General features: G+C 40.5%; 1 protein-coding gene across 7 annotated transcripts in view; it reads right to left on the bottom strand.

Moving 5' to 3' along the window:
* Positions 1-15355, bottom strand: part of LOC116679881 (clathrin heavy chain 1) — a 27662-nt gene that overhangs the window by 6137 nt on the left and 6170 nt on the right. For all 7 annotated transcript variants that reach the window (XM_032509384.1, XM_032509385.1, XM_032509386.1 and 4 more), the window contains 27 exons: positions 12751-13019; positions 11939-12100; positions 11668-11781; positions 10535-10708; positions 9359-9556; positions 8772-8972; positions 8356-8508; positions 8027-8149; positions 7730-7867; positions 7403-7567; positions 7099-7279; positions 6812-6975; positions 6544-6669; positions 6099-6241; positions 5722-5956; positions 5176-5298; positions 4838-4983; positions 4347-4530; positions 3951-4143; positions 3600-3757; positions 3314-3478; positions 3003-3110; positions 1985-2152; positions 927-1076; positions 632-763; positions 269-379; positions 1-132 (listed from right to left, as the gene is read on the bottom strand). The exon at positions 1-132 is cut by the window's left edge and continues 39 nt beyond it. In XM_032509384.1, the coding sequence (XP_032365275.1) occupies positions 1-132; positions 269-379; positions 632-763; positions 927-1076; positions 1985-2152; positions 3003-3110; positions 3314-3478; positions 3600-3757; positions 3951-4143; positions 4347-4530; positions 4838-4983; positions 5176-5298; positions 5722-5956; positions 6099-6241; positions 6544-6669; positions 6812-6975; positions 7099-7279; positions 7403-7567; positions 7730-7867; positions 8027-8149; positions 8356-8508; positions 8772-8972; positions 9359-9556; positions 10535-10708; positions 11668-11781; positions 11939-12100; positions 12751-13019 (4316 nt within the window). The remainder of the gene's footprint in view (positions 133-268; positions 380-631; positions 764-926; positions 1077-1984; positions 2153-3002; positions 3111-3313; positions 3479-3599; positions 3758-3950; positions 4144-4346; positions 4531-4837; positions 4984-5175; positions 5299-5721; positions 5957-6098; positions 6242-6543; positions 6670-6811; positions 6976-7098; positions 7280-7402; positions 7568-7729; positions 7868-8026; positions 8150-8355; positions 8509-8771; positions 8973-9358; positions 9557-10534; positions 10709-11667; positions 11782-11938; positions 12101-12750; positions 13020-15355) is intronic.

Here is a 15355-nt window from a genome sequence, read left to right as displayed (position 1 = left end):
TTTCCAGCGGTTGTTGCCCTTGAAAAGGTAGGCTGCGATTCTCCTAAACTCAATCAACTCGTGCTTCTCCAGGCCCTGGGCCAGTGTGATATTGTCAAAGTTGTCGTAGGCATCGATGGAAGCACGCAATGCCTAGATAGTGAGAGAGGGGATAATGTGATACAACTGAAAATCCAATTTTTTTTCACTACAACAAACATAAAACATCTACAACAGATTATTGTACTATCCCTTATGATACACAATGTACAATATCAAAATATCATACCGCATAGTCTTCCTCAATGATGAAGAGGTTGTTGAGTGCCTCATTTACTGACTTGTTGTTGTGATTCTGGACAGACCTTAGGTAGGGTTTAACCAGAGGCAGCTGTTTCACCTAAATAAAGAATCATCAAAAATAAATCATCACTGTCCATGTTCATGTAATCTCATATTCAAATGTTTTTTCTTTTTGTAGTTCACCATCACATATCATGCTCTACCAAAAACCTCTAAACTACTTCAAATGGGAACAGTCACTCATAACTTTGATGTGATCCACAACAGAATCTATTTTTTGATATTTTGTGAATGCATACAACCTAACACTTTTGAGAATTGTTTACAGAAAGCAATAATGGCCCAGGACCTTGCTGAAGAAGTTGACAGCTCGTGAGTGGTCCAGTCTTGGAGAGAGGACGATGAGCAGGTCGTTTAGAAACAATGGTTTGAACTCCAGATAAAACTGGACGGCCTTGTAGTACAACTCCACATTGGCCACCTACAACAACAAAAAACACACATTTACTCAAACTGAAAAGCTACAAATAATTTCTACCACAGTTAAAGCTCAGTATTGTGCTTTGTCACTTTTGTTAATAGTATAAAATGTTACTAGAAGGAATACTAGCATCACTAATCAAGTACTTTTTTTTTTTTTTTACCTTGGTGACAATGTCCTTGAACTGGCCCTCCTTCCAGGCATTAGATGGGTGGTTCATCATAGTGATGATGGCGTTGTCGTACTCCTCGTACTTGTCGTAGAGGAACACTAGCTCCCCCCAGAGGTGGGCCTGCTCTGCTGCCCTGAGAACCTGGCACACAACACAACACAACACACACACACACACACCAGTTCATGAACTTATATCTAAATTGGTTTACAGATCAGGAACATTTTTACAGACTAAGCAGAGAGAGGCTAGTATTGATCAAATCAGTTACCATAAAGTTGAACTAAAACTATTAATAGGGTTGGAACAGTTCAAGTAAAAAAATCCAAAACGTTTGGGCCATTAGTCACGATACGGGGGACATATGTATTGTTTGGTTACTGTTAGCCTCACAGACTTCAATCAAAAGGGGGGGGGGGCCTTGTGAAACCACAGTTGGCACGGATAAGGATCTGATTAAAGTAACTTTACTTGAGAATTTACATGCCATTAAATCCTGTTCTATAATATCCACCATTTGGACACTTATCTTTCAAAATATCTTCTCAAAAAAAAGAGAGGAGTTTTTCCCTTGCCACTGTCACACTAACTGCTTGCTCTTGGGGGAATTATTGGAGTTGTTGGGGCCTTGTAAATTATGAGAGTGTGGTCTAGACCTACTCTATCTGTAAAGTGTCTTGAGATAACTCTTGTTATGATTTGATACTATAAATAGAATTGAATTAATGAGAAAACCTATTCTTTTAATAGATTAGACATTGAAGAAATGTATGTTTCTTATGCTCTTAGCCAGTACTTTGTTAAGGTAATTAGTTAACTTTGTTTCGCCAAATAAATAAATAAATGAAAAGCCTGTTGAAATTGTCAATGTACCAAAGATGGACCGAACTGAACCGAAAACTGTGACCCCAAAACAGTGATATGAACCAAACTGGAAATTTTGTGACCCGTTCCACACCTAGAGTATGAGGGAAAGTTACATCTTTATGCTGTAAAGATTATTATAAATATTTTTTGTTTAAAGATGTCACGTTGTTCCCCTAGCCTACCTTTGGAATGTTGACACGGGACCAGAAGAGCTCCAGGTGCTCCCTCATCTTCTGGGGTTTGAATTTTGAGTAGAGGATGGCCAGCTCAGTGAACATACCCATGTGAGCACGCTCCAGTCCAAGGGCAGCCTCCAACATGGTGATCAGCTCCTCAAAGTAACCGCGGTCCTGAAGGTACAGACGGACTTAATGACACTAACCATAACCCATGAAACCAGTAATAAAAACAGAATAAACAGCGCAAAACCTTAAATTTTAAACTTAAGTTCAGGGGAGAAAGATTATTTAATTGGAGACTTTGAGAAGTTGGCTTAAAGTCTGGGTAAAGCAAAATCAGTGATTTCCACTAACGTAGTCTTTCAGCCTTGCCTTGCCTTCAGCCCTAATTGGCTACCTGGCCTGCCAGCACTTACTGCTCACTGCTGTGAGCGTCTGTCCCCATAAGGCAGCACTCTTCTTTGGCTCAGGGGTTGTGTGCTGTGCTACAATGTGTCTGTGGTGCTTTTTTAGTACACATGCTAGCAAACTAACATAGCTGCAAACGAGTCTGTATATGCCAGCAGCTCGTTCTTCGGCTCAGTGCCGTCAGTGGACACTCCCTCATCTTCTCAGAGTAGAGAATACTATTATTATTTTCCCCTTGATTTTGAAACCTAACTTAATATACGTCCCAGTTCAGATTTGGCTGGGAGGTTAAAAACTCATTTTTCTGTGGTCTGACAAATTTAGAACACATTTATTTTGGCTTTACCAGGACTTTAAATATATCACTTGAGCCAAGGAATGTGGTACTGCTGAACCAGCACCTACAAAACTAAGATTTACACCATAAAAGGTGCAACAAAGAAATTTCATCATTAAGCTTTGACAAATTATATTTAATTATAAAACAAAGGCAACAGAAACCCCTGCTGTCCTGTGCACAAAATGTCTGATACCAGATATGTGCTGAGTAGTTACTCAGCATTTACAACAAGTGTAACAGGTGAGTTTTAGACTGGTCCCAGTTGCCCGTTACCTGGTAGTAGTTAATGAGTTCCTCCAGTTCATCGGCATGGACGACAATATGCAGGCCACACATCTGGGCAAGACGGAACTCTTTCCCATCTACACACGCAAAACACACCTGGAAGAGAAGATAATAAAACAATGTGTTAAATAAAAGTTAGTTGACAGTGAACGGCTTTTACTTACTGACACTATAAAAGGAATGCTTAGTGTTTAGCTTGAACTCAGTACAAGCTCTGAAGTGTTACATCTGACTCTACTATTCAAAGGACTTTTTCTCCATAAAGAGTTAAGAGATGAAACTGTATTGTAATTCCTCACCTCCTTCCAGGTGCGGGTGCTGTTGGCCTTGCGAGCTCCATCCACAGCTGCCTGGTACTCTCCCAGGTGCACCAGAGTGGAGGCCAGACGGCCAAAGTTGGACACATTGTTGTAGAGAAGTTTGGCTGCCTCATACATTTTGTCGTCATAACAACGGTCACCCACCTCAAGGAAAATTGACAAAATGGAGCGCATTAGCACAGTAGCAACTGTTTAACAGGTGAAAGAGAATTAAGTGGTAACAAGTGTGTATGTTAGTGCGTGCTGTATGCTTCCCAGGACCTACTTGCTGAATGTGAGCATTATTGGGTCCGTTAATGAACTCTTCCAGCTCAGCCAGGCGGTTTGTCTTGGCCAGAGCAAAGATCAACTCAGTTTCAACGTACGACTCACGGGCCTTCTTACGAGCCATCTGCAAAAACTTGACCAGGTCCTCCCAGTTCCCTGCACACATCAATCAACTCGGATCAACTTCATGAACACATCAATCTACAATATATTTACCAAAACACTATTCAAGTATCTTCATTAAAAAACAAAACAACAAATGACAAATCACACTAAATTTAGCATTCATCCAAAATTCTTCAGATCTAGGTACCAAATGAGCCAATACAATAGATACTGTTCATCTTACCGCTTTGGGCTGCAGCTTGTCCCACCTCCATATAAGCAGAAGGGTCATCTGCCTTAATGTAAGAGTCAATGGCTTCTTTGACCAGGCCCTTCTGCAGCTGGGCCTTTGCCAGCTGACTCCACACTGGTGGCTCATTGCAGCGCTCGGCAAACTCATAAGCTCGGTCCAGGTTACCAATGTGCTCAATCAGAACCTGGACAAAATGAGACAACGTTCAGATCACGTTACATCAAGCTCAATAACACAATTCTGGTGGCCAGGGTTTAGTTCAAGTATGTGATTCCTGAATAACACGCCTGGCTTAAACCAGTAAACACAGCACAAAATCTTTTGGGTTTATGTCCCTAGTTTTTAGACCCCTTACAGTCGAGCAGTAATTTGCAGTATTCCACTGACCTGCACAGCAGAGGTGTTGACATCAAATTTTCTAAAAATTGCAAAAGCCTCCTCAAACAGCTCATTACTGATGGCGATGTTCGCAATGTCTGGGGCATCATAGTTGTCCAGACGGTTGATGTACTCCATAACACGCGTCCGGTCAGCTTTAATAGCTGTCAGGATGAGCAGATTTTGGAGGTTTCTGAAAAACAAAAGCCAGTCTTAGTTAGGGTCTTATTTTGTATGCTTAGCTAAAATAGCTAAATACATTATTCAATGTTTTTTATTATGATCACAATTCAAGGCGCTTCTACAAAACTGAAAGCAGTTCATCAGTGAAAAAGTAATTGACGGACTTTTGTCCAAAACTTTCAAAATTATGCTGAAAAAGACTGTCTTACAAATATCTTTATTGTTGGAGATTGCAACATCTTTTCGGATACACAATCCCAAACATGCAGCCAGCCATAAACACTTAGCATATACAGGTAACATCTAGCCTCTCTCACCTGTGCTCGCTAAAGACAGAGTTATCCAGGACAATCTTCTCCAGAAGCTCGATGAGCTCATTGGGAAGGTCGGCAGTCATAAAGGCTTTGACTGTGACAGACACCTCCTCTGGATCCTGGGTCTCAGACAAGGCTGTCTGGACAACCTTCAGCAGAGAGGGACAACAGATTTGATACAGTCCAAAAAAAAAAAAAAAAGGATCCAATAAGATGGCTTATTTTGTTTCACAGACCAAATGCAAAAGCCATGTCTGTTATCTAATCAGCTTTTTGCATTTACAATTTAAGAAAATTTGTTCATGTGGCATAATTTAGTATCAGATGCCAAGGTGACGGACCTGGTCGATGAGTGGTCTTCTGTAATTGTTGGTCTCCAGCAGCACGCTCGCCCACAACTCAGGGTTCTTGCGCTTTACAAGGTAGCGGGACAGACTCTTGAACAGCGAGTTCTCATTGCACACCTGAAGCGTAATATACAAAAACAGATATCATGAGAGGAAACAGGTCAAAATGTCATGAGTATGTCAAGTAATGTAGCACAGTAAAACAGGAAACATTAATAAACAAAAAGTGCAACAAGACATGCAACATATATTTGTTACCAAGCATGGCTAACAAGGCTTCCCATGTAATGTAATTTATTTTAATTAGTTAACCCTTGTATTTTAGGATGCCTATTGTCAGCCGGCCGGGGACTACAGCTGGAAATTAGCCACCGAGGCTAAAGCTGCACCTTTTTCTGTGCAGGTAATTAAAGGGGACTGTCCACGACATTATAAACTAATAAAGTAAACTAAACAACAGAACAAGAATTACCACTTCTTACTCACAAAATTACCCATATTTTTGTCTTTCACAAAAGTAGGATTTCAGTTTAAACTCACATGAATCAGTTCCTGGTCACACTGTCCTCTTTCATAGGCCACACAGGCCAGGTGTGGGTCTCTTTTCTCGCAGTACTTGCCGACCACACGGCTGTCGTAGTAGGGGTTCTCCCTCAGGAAGCGCTCAGGGTTGTTGTTGCTGTCAATGTAGATCTTGGCCAGGGCGTTGTGGGTAGCTGGCTCCTCACAACCTTCATGAATACGAGCCTCTAACCAAGGCAGCAGCAGTTTCAGTCTGTAGAAAAGTACACAGTACGGATTTTACAGCACTCTAGCAAGGTTGGAGCAGAAAAGCAACTCATGACTCTATAAAGGCCAAGTGTTGACTCAGTGATTTCGCTCTTGCTATGCAGTTCAATTAGTTATTCTCTTCTTACCGATTTCTTTTCTCCACTTCAGCCACCAGTTCGTCCGTGGAGAACTGCCCTCTAACTACCAAAATCAGGTTCTTAATCACATCCTCAGCACAATCTACATCCAGTAATCCTCCAATGACCACTGGCAGACGGCTTGGGTTCACCTGGAATAAATTATCTCAAAATTACAACATATTCAAGGTCAAATGCACAACAATAGTTTTATATCAAGTGGAATGAGGCCATCTGCTATCTAAAGCATTCCTTGCATCAATGACAAAGTATAAAACGTATATAAAGCATAGAGGGATAGGGAGAGAGGAAACAAGATACAGAATGCAGTTTTCAGTCAGACGGAGCAAAACCCTTTTAATGTAGGTTAAGTTAAATGTTACTGTATTTACTGTTCAGGATTTTTTTTTTTTTTAAATATATACTATTTCCACCAGGCTAAATGTAAGTGTACCTTCTGCACGTAGATCTCAATGTATTTCTGCAGGCTGTTGCGGTACAGGTACAGGACCAGATCGTGGACAAAATCAAAGCGATCACACACAATGATCAAAGGCAGCTGGTCAGTCAGCTTGGCTTCCTGTAGAGATAAATATTGAAAAGAAATTATTGGCCATTAAAAAAAAGATAGCTTTGTTGAATGATAGTCTGCATAAATTAGTGGCAGACAGGTTAGATTATTTTAAAGTGACATTATTATTCTGCACTGATCCATTTCTGACCTTGAGGAAGTTCTTCACACGTTCAGGGTCGTAGCAGTTACTCTCTCGGCAGATTCTCTCCACCTCTTTGATCTGGCCTGTCTTGCAGGCAGCCTGGATATATTTGAAGTGGACCTCTGGATCCTGGCTGAAGTTCACAATGGAACCCAAGAAGTAGAACAAACCTGAAAGACATAAAAAGTTAAAATCAAGGGGAAAACTGCCTGCAACTTCTTTTAAACATGTGCTGTTTTTCAAAATGGACAGGAAGGGCGAAGTGCTTGACACTCAGTATATTCCCAGCATACCTTCAAAGCTCTTGAACGACTCAAAAAGTTCAGTGAGGGACTGAGTAGTAAGCTGCTCATGATACTTGGAGGCAACCTGGACACAGATCTGCAGGTTCTGGCGGATGTTTGCAGATAGCATGGCCCTCAGACACTCCAGAGAGTCCTCCACTGACAAGGAGCCAAAGAAATTCACCAACCACTGAAGAGACAAACAGAACAAAATCAGCAAATCTGGAAAACAGGATTATAGTCTTTTTTTCTTTATTTTTTTTTTTATCCATTTGTGTTAGTATTTTCTTGTGTTGCATGGTCTGTGTTGTACCTCTGGGTTGAGAAGGTGTGTGTGCACCACAGCACGCTTAATATCATACAGGTCAGTATAATGCTCCAGTGCCCTCTGCAGGAGGCCGGCCTTCTCACACAGCTGTGCCACGTGAGCGCGGTCATAGTGGGTGAACATCTGATTGCCCAGAATTGCATCTGCAACCTGCAAGACATGACATATGGACAAAGACATGTCAACATTGTTTGAAGCTTAGTTTTAACAGGAAACTTTGCATATAGGCAACAGGAAATTATTTGGGCATTTGGACTTCTGTCGGCTAAATGAACTGTGGTGTTTCAATTCTAGATCAGGTAATTTATGTACCTGTGGTGCATGCACCAAATTCATTTCAAGCAAGCGTGTCTGCAGTGGTCCCTCCATGGGCCTGTTATTCTTCAGGGCATCTAGTAGGAAGGATGTGCACTGCTGGATCAGGTTGTACTCCATGAACACATCAACAATCTGGAGACACAAAAGAAAAATAATCATAGATGTCAAACTCCTCTCAAAAAGACTGTTTGGATTTCTCTTTAACCAAATAACAGCTTCCAGATATGACATGTAGGTGCTTATGGTACTTATGAATGGTAAAGATGTGTTGTAGTTTTTTTTTTTTTTTACCTGTGTAATGTCAGCAAGTGGCTCTTCGTCCTGTACCAGCATCTGGGAGAACTGAAGTCCCTGCTCTGGACTGATCCGCATTACGTTCCTTAGCAAGAAGATCCAGTCTGGAGTGTAGCCCACCTACAGGGACAACAGATATTTAAGCAAAATAGCACTACATCTAAGGTGCAACATAGCCAAGATGGAACCATATAAAACACAGAAATGTAAAGACAGAAGAGGAACACAGATTCCAAAATAGCAAAATAGTCCCCTTCTCTGTACAACAATTGTCTAAGGTTATATATCATAAACTTGGAATAACAAAGTCAAGCATTGTCACAAACCTTCTTGGCATAGAGAACAATTTTCTGGAACTGTCCAGTCTCTGCAAAACACTGAATGACCTTATTGGGGACGTTGGCTCGGAGGTAGACACTGAGGGCAAGAGTAGGATCTACAGACTTCACCAAATCTCCAAGCTCCTCAGAGCACTCCAGCTACACACACACACACACACACACACACACACACACACACACACACACACACACACACACACACACACACACACACACACACACACACACACACACACACACACACACACACACACACACACACACACACACACACACACACACACACACACACACACACACACACACCATTTATTTACAGATGCAGTACAATACATACGCAAACTCATGATTGGTGAAAACAAAAATCTGAGTATAAAAGATCAACTGGAGACATCCTGTACCTTGTCCTCTTTCAACCATTTCTCTAACAGTTGCTTGCGGCCCTGTTGGAGGACAGGCCTACACAGCTCCAGAGACTCAAACTTATTAAGTTGGCCTTGGTCCAGCAAGATGCCAAAGTATTGGAGCAAGGGAGACGTCTGGCCTGGTTGGGCTGGAACACTCTGGAACCGACGGATGGTGTCTGGGGTCCGCAGGATACCCTGGAAAAGAAGAAGGAATGGATACACAAAGTAATTAAGTAACAGAGGGAAGATTCAGTTTGATAAAAGTAAACTTTGAGCATTGCATAGAATAATAATAGTGTACAGTTATGTTAGGTGAACATTAGTGACTATAAGATTCAAAAAATTACTTTTGGAAACTTTATAAACACTAAAAAACTGCATTCCAATTAATCTTTCTAATTGCTTTTGAACTATTTTAGGATGCAAATCTAAACTTGTTTTACATAAAGCTGGTGTTTACTGTCATACTAAGCTACAGCAATTTGCTTAGTCTTAACAGTCGGAGCTTGTATTAGTTGAACTGAGAATAATGTCACGTTGTTTGACCCCTCTCTGAGTGCACGGTGGAACACTGGCAGTACCTTGGGTGCATTGGCCGCCACCTTGGCAGCTTCTGAGTAATTCCCTGCTGCAAAGAGGGTGTTGAATTTGCGGGCAAACAGCTCCTCAGCTCCAGCAAGGTTGTTGCGGACAGCCATGCGGAGCGCCAGGTCTGGGTTCTGGAGCACATTGGTGATATAGGGAATGATGTTTTCCTCCTCCACGCACACCGACAACACCTGTAAAGTACATTTGTATGCTTTATTATGGATTACCATATATTTTAATCCATGCAAAGTGAATAAAACTACAAAGATTATTTGCAACACTTTGACACGTGTCTGTATTAACAGTGCACTCTTTTTTTAAGATTATTTGTTTGGCTTTTCTGCCTTTATTTGATAGAACAGCTAGGTGAGAAAGGGGAAAGAGAAGGGGAAGACATGCAGGAAATCCTCACAGGTCAGATTTGAACCCTGAACCTTTGCGTCAAGGCATAAACCTCTCAGTATGTGTGCCTGCTGTACCCACTGATACAACACGGCCACTAACACTGCACTCTTAATTGACAGTGAAATGTTGGCATGTTCTTTGTACACACCCCTACATGCAAAAATAGATTGCATTCCTAAATTACACAGAGGGATTGTCGCATATAGTGTCACATTTGTGTGTGTGTGTGTGTGCGTGCGCGCGTGCAAAATACACTGAGCTGTACATGGTAGACCTGCAGATAAAAGCCAAGAGCAATAACATTAGATTGTGTAGTGTGCTTGCCAAGCTTAACCCTCCTGCTGTGACTGTCACATGCTGCCTGACACCAAAGATGCTGCTACAGTCTGTTATTATCAAAGATTGGATTGGTCAAGGTCACCCGACAACACCTACGTTACAAGGACCTACACTGATAGACAAAAGCACTGACATACCACAAAGAGAGTGAATTACTAACAAATGTCAGCAATTACAGACCAACTTAAGCAAAAATCTATTATGAGGTATCCAGTCTTCTGATGTCAACTGTCAATTCAAATAAGAACCAATCTGCAAGATGTAATTTCTTTTGACTGTCAGATCTTGAAGAGCCTTTGCTAGAGTCTGTCAAACGCTGCTTATTTTTAACATTTATTAATTACAATTTCACACTATTAGATAAATGAAAGGCCAGAGAATGTGACATGATTGAACATAATTAGAGAACCATTGCATTATAATACCTGTCCTTTCCTGTTGACTCCAATGATACCCGCAGTAGGCTCGTGGGGGGCAGTGACAAAAATGGTCTCCCCACTGATCCTATTCATGTAGATACAAGTTCCAGTCTCCAGGTCATAGAGGTGGATGTAGCCATATTTGGTGATGAGAAAGACTACATCTTGCTTGGAACTGATCTAGGTGTACAGAAAGAGTAATCTGGTTACAAAGTGTAAATGATAAACAAAAAGATCATTAAAATGCAAGACATTGAACCCAAAGCTAATGCAGTATTGCCAGGTCCCACTCAGACCTGGCAATACCCCTCAGTGTCACACACTGAGGGGCAGGGTTTCTGCAGGTTTCACAGAGTCAAATTTATGACAATTTTATGATTTATGAATGAAATTTAAGACCTATATCCCAACATAAATAATAAATAAATATTTGTGGAGCTGTTGTGTGAGTCTCACCCAGGCAGTTTGGAGGTAGTGCTAGGGCCAGGGATGGAGACCCTCACAGCAGTTAGAGGTTTCTCACTTTTTGCATGAGACTCTAGCACACCAACGTTCCCAGTTTAATTACATTTCTTGCAAATTCAGTTTTTTTTCAAGCCAAGTATTGCTAAACTTGCACTTCCCCATAGCTGAAGAATATCATTGTTTTTACGATTGTGGTACAATCGGTAGGAGACTTGCGCTAATAACACAAAAGCTGATTGGCTGCAATATTAGTTGCATAGTGGTCTCATTTGTAGTTGAAATACAGCAAATTACATTTGGACTAACAAAACAGTGAACTACAACACCATGGAATAAAAAACAAAACGATTATCATTCTAAAGCGCATTAGAGGTAGTGCTACATGGACATAGGAAAATTAAGACCTTTTAAAATCACTTAAGACCTAAAACAATATTTCAGCAAATTTAAGACTTTTAAGGCCTCCGCGGAAACCCTGTTAATACCTCAATATCTAAATTCACCACAAATCTAAACAATTCTTGTTTCTGATAACACCCCTTATATACACCAAAACATCCCTTATCTCAATCCTAAAGGCAGTGATAAACCAGTGGGGAATATGGTTTTCAATCAGAAGGAAATCTTGTATCAAGTACAGGCTCTAAATGTCTTCTCCTAAGTAGTTTTTGTACCTGCATGGCAACAGGAAAGTCATTCTGAGCTTCTGGAGGAAAGAAAACGTCCACAGCTTTCTTTGGAAATGGTTGGTTCCCAGTCGGCGGAGTCCCTACTTCAATGATATGCAGCTAGGAGCAAAAAGACATTGAGATAAAATCATGTTACAAGGGCCCGTAGAATTTCTTTTGTAATGTGATGAATTCAATTCTGCATGCTCCTGAATGCTTATTTATTTTCACTTTTCAAATGAGTATCCTGAGACTTTTCAGTACTAGTAAATCTTACCTTTCCTCCTGCCTGTCCTCGCACTGCAAAGCAGAACAGGGTTGACTCTTCAGTGTTTCCCTCCATCTTGAACTGTGCAAAGCCGGCGGCATGTCCCTCAATGGGCTGAGACACTTTCCTGTCCACTGAGTACAGCTGCATGGCTCCAACAACACGGTTTTGCTAAAGAGAGAAAGCCCACAAGTTAGGCCAAAAGCATTTGTGATTTATAGTCAAATTAGGATTTCTTGGGGTTTTATTGATTATTTAACACCTCTGCCTACAACATCACAAAGACTATTGGAGTTTCTGATGAAATCTGCTGTTCTATAACACAAACTTAACCCGCAATATTTAAAACAAATATATCTTTACATTATACACGTCACAGACATTGAACTTTTTTGGAATTATACTGTATGGTCGGTGAAACTATATACCGGTATACACACACACACACACAACCAAATTGCCTGTCACAAAAGCTTGATTCGGTAGTCAGATGGCCGAGAGGACTACTCTATATTTTTGAATGGTCTTTATACTTTATGATTTAAGAAAGTCCTCTTTAAAAGTAGATGCTATTTTGTATAAAGAGTTTGCAAAAAAGGAATGTTTTGTCTTGTACTAGAACTACACTCAGTGTTGGAAATAAGATATTTAGATTTACTTTTTCATTTAATACAGCACAATAAAACGGTCACTTTCCCCATATATATATATATATCTTTTTAATGGACACCCTGCAGCCAATCAGAATTGAGTACTCACCCAGCCCATGCTATGATAGTATTTAGTGAATGTGTTAACAGTATTTTGTCAAAAAGGATTACCTGTGCTGAAATGCCAATAAGCAGCAGCCACTTCTGTTTGGCATCAGTGCGGTAGTTGATGATCTGGCAGCCTGCCAGGCTGGAGTGACGGTCAAAGACCTTGATTGGCTGAGAATCACCCTCCATGCTCCAATGGTAGACTGCATTGTCTGTGACCAGGGCAACGGTGTTGAGGGAGATCCACTTCCAAAAGGTCACGTCATCGGTCATCGTGTGAGCCTTCATCTTGCTCTTCATCTCAATGTTAAAGATCTGCAGGGTTTTTGCCGCTGAAAATATTCAGAGCTTAGGTTAACATACAGTGACGCAGATGAACGCTGTGACACCCCCACCCAAAACATTCTAATAATAATAATAATAATAATAATAATAATAATAATAGAAAAAACAGAAGAAGCAAAATCAGTTAGTGACTAAAGCTACAACCCACAAACCACAGCAGACTTTGGAAGTAAACATACAATTTGAGCATACCAACTTCCAATTGGTGGAGAGATGTTGGTTGTCAAGGTTTGGTTTAAGTAACACCCAAGGACCATACAGGAAGCCAGTATCAGTGACAAAACAAGAGGCAAGACCAACAATGGGGCAACCACTGTTTGATCTGCATTCAGTTAGGTCTGATGCAACAAACTGCAAATAAATGTATTCAGTTGAGGCTTAATATGGAAATATCTTGGGATAATGTGAAAACTCATCTATGAAACATTTGTTTTAATTTTATTTTAGAAACTCAAACAGTCTAAACTGTGTTTAGACTGACATCAGCAATGCATCAAAAAATACAGTCCTTTCATTCATTTCAATGAGGCCAGTGTGTTGACACAGCGGTGGAGGACGACAAAAAAGTTGAATGTGGCTCAACTTTTTCCACAACGCTATGCAAAGTACTGCTTTGGCTAAAACTGTGCAGATGCAGAGTCCACGTGAATTAATTTGCAATGTGAACGGGGTATCGCTACAGTTGACCTTGTATCATCGCAATGGATGCTAAAATTATTGTCGCTGTAATTATTTTCCAAAATGATAAAATCCTGTCTCGTAAGATATAAAATGTGCAGAATTTGGTGTCCGATTAGCCTTGAACTCGTGGATCTACTACTTAAAACAAGATACCCTGGATCCAATTTCATAATCCCACTTGTAAAAAGACGCCTGCATCAATAACTTTGCTATTTTGCGTCTGGATGCACGCTTTAAAATATTACAACTACTACACTTTCTGTGCTTCTTAACCAGATCAACAATGGCTTGCCATGTTGTTTTGGTACAATGGTCCAATTCTCTACTGATCTTCAACCAGATCAATTAGGAACCAGCGTCTGCATGAAAACATGGTGCCAAATGCAAGTCAAAATGGGGGTTTAAGGCATGTGTCCAGCCCGCCACCCCCTTCACCTACTAGAGAAATTAAAACTACAGGCATGTTTTTACAGCTCTTAAGGGATTCACTTCAAAATGTAATCCTAAAATGAGGGATGTGGGAATTTGGGTTGGATCTGAATGCAGATTAGCAAAAGACGACCACAAAACACACAAACAGATGTGATGATGAGAAGGATGCTGGACGGATGCAATCACACGCCCATTCTATTCTTTTTCTAGTCTCACTAGAAGAAAGGCAAGCCAATTTGTGCGGCCTAAGACACATTTTAGATTCAATCAGGCAAGCCTCAACCACACTTAACCCCCAAATAACTGTTAATACAGCATATGAGTGGCAATGCATACAGTGACATTTCTGAACAAATGCTTTGGTAATACTGCGTGTATAGTACATAAAAAAATTAGACTGCCTACATAAAATGCGGAAACAAGAAAGGAAGTGAATTTCAGCAGTATGTCTAGAGCACATATACCGCAATTGAAACAGAGGTTATTCAACAGCAACATTCAACATCCAAGCAGTTATTGTCCCTGCACATTCACTTGATCTCTGAGACTGGTGTCACAGGTTAATCCATGACCATCATCATTCTCAAAACCTTGCACCTCTAGTTGAATATATATGACAATGATAAACCCCAGAATAGTAATGCATCAAATATAAGAACCAAATTAAGTTTTACTCTCTTGCATGCTCACTCGTTTTCTTTCTTATAGTGGAAGCTGGAATAGATACAGTACAGGCCAAAAGTTTGGACACACCTTCTCATTCAATGAATTTCTTTTATTTTCATGACTATTTACATTGTAGATTATCACTTTAGGCATCAAAACTATGAATGAACACATGTGGAATTATGTACTAAACAAAAAAGTGTGAAATAACTGAAAACATGTCTTATATTCTAGTTTCTTCAAAGTAGCCACCCTTTGCTTTTTTGATAGTGCTGAAAACCCTTGGTGTTTTCTCAATGAGCTTCATGAGGTAGTCACCTGAAATGGTTTTCCCTTCCCAGGAGGGCCTTGTCGGGGTTAATTAGTGGAATCTCTTGCCTTAATAATGGGGTTGTGAACATCAGTTGTGTTGAGAAATCAGGTTGATACACAGCCAACAGCCCTATTGGACAACTGTTAGAATTCATATTATGGTAAGAACCAATTAGCTAAGTAAAGAGAAACGAGTGGCCATCATTACTTTAAGAAATGAAGGTCAGTCGGT

The sequence above is a fragment of the Etheostoma spectabile genome, chromosome 3, assembly GCF_008692095.1.
Source record: "Etheostoma spectabile isolate EspeVRDwgs_2016 chromosome 3, UIUC_Espe_1.0, whole genome shotgun sequence".
Lineage (NCBI taxonomy): Eukaryota > Metazoa > Chordata > Actinopteri > Perciformes > Percidae > Etheostoma > Etheostoma spectabile.
Note: the sequence above shows the minus strand (reverse complement) of the source record. Positions and strands in the feature narration are given on the sequence as shown.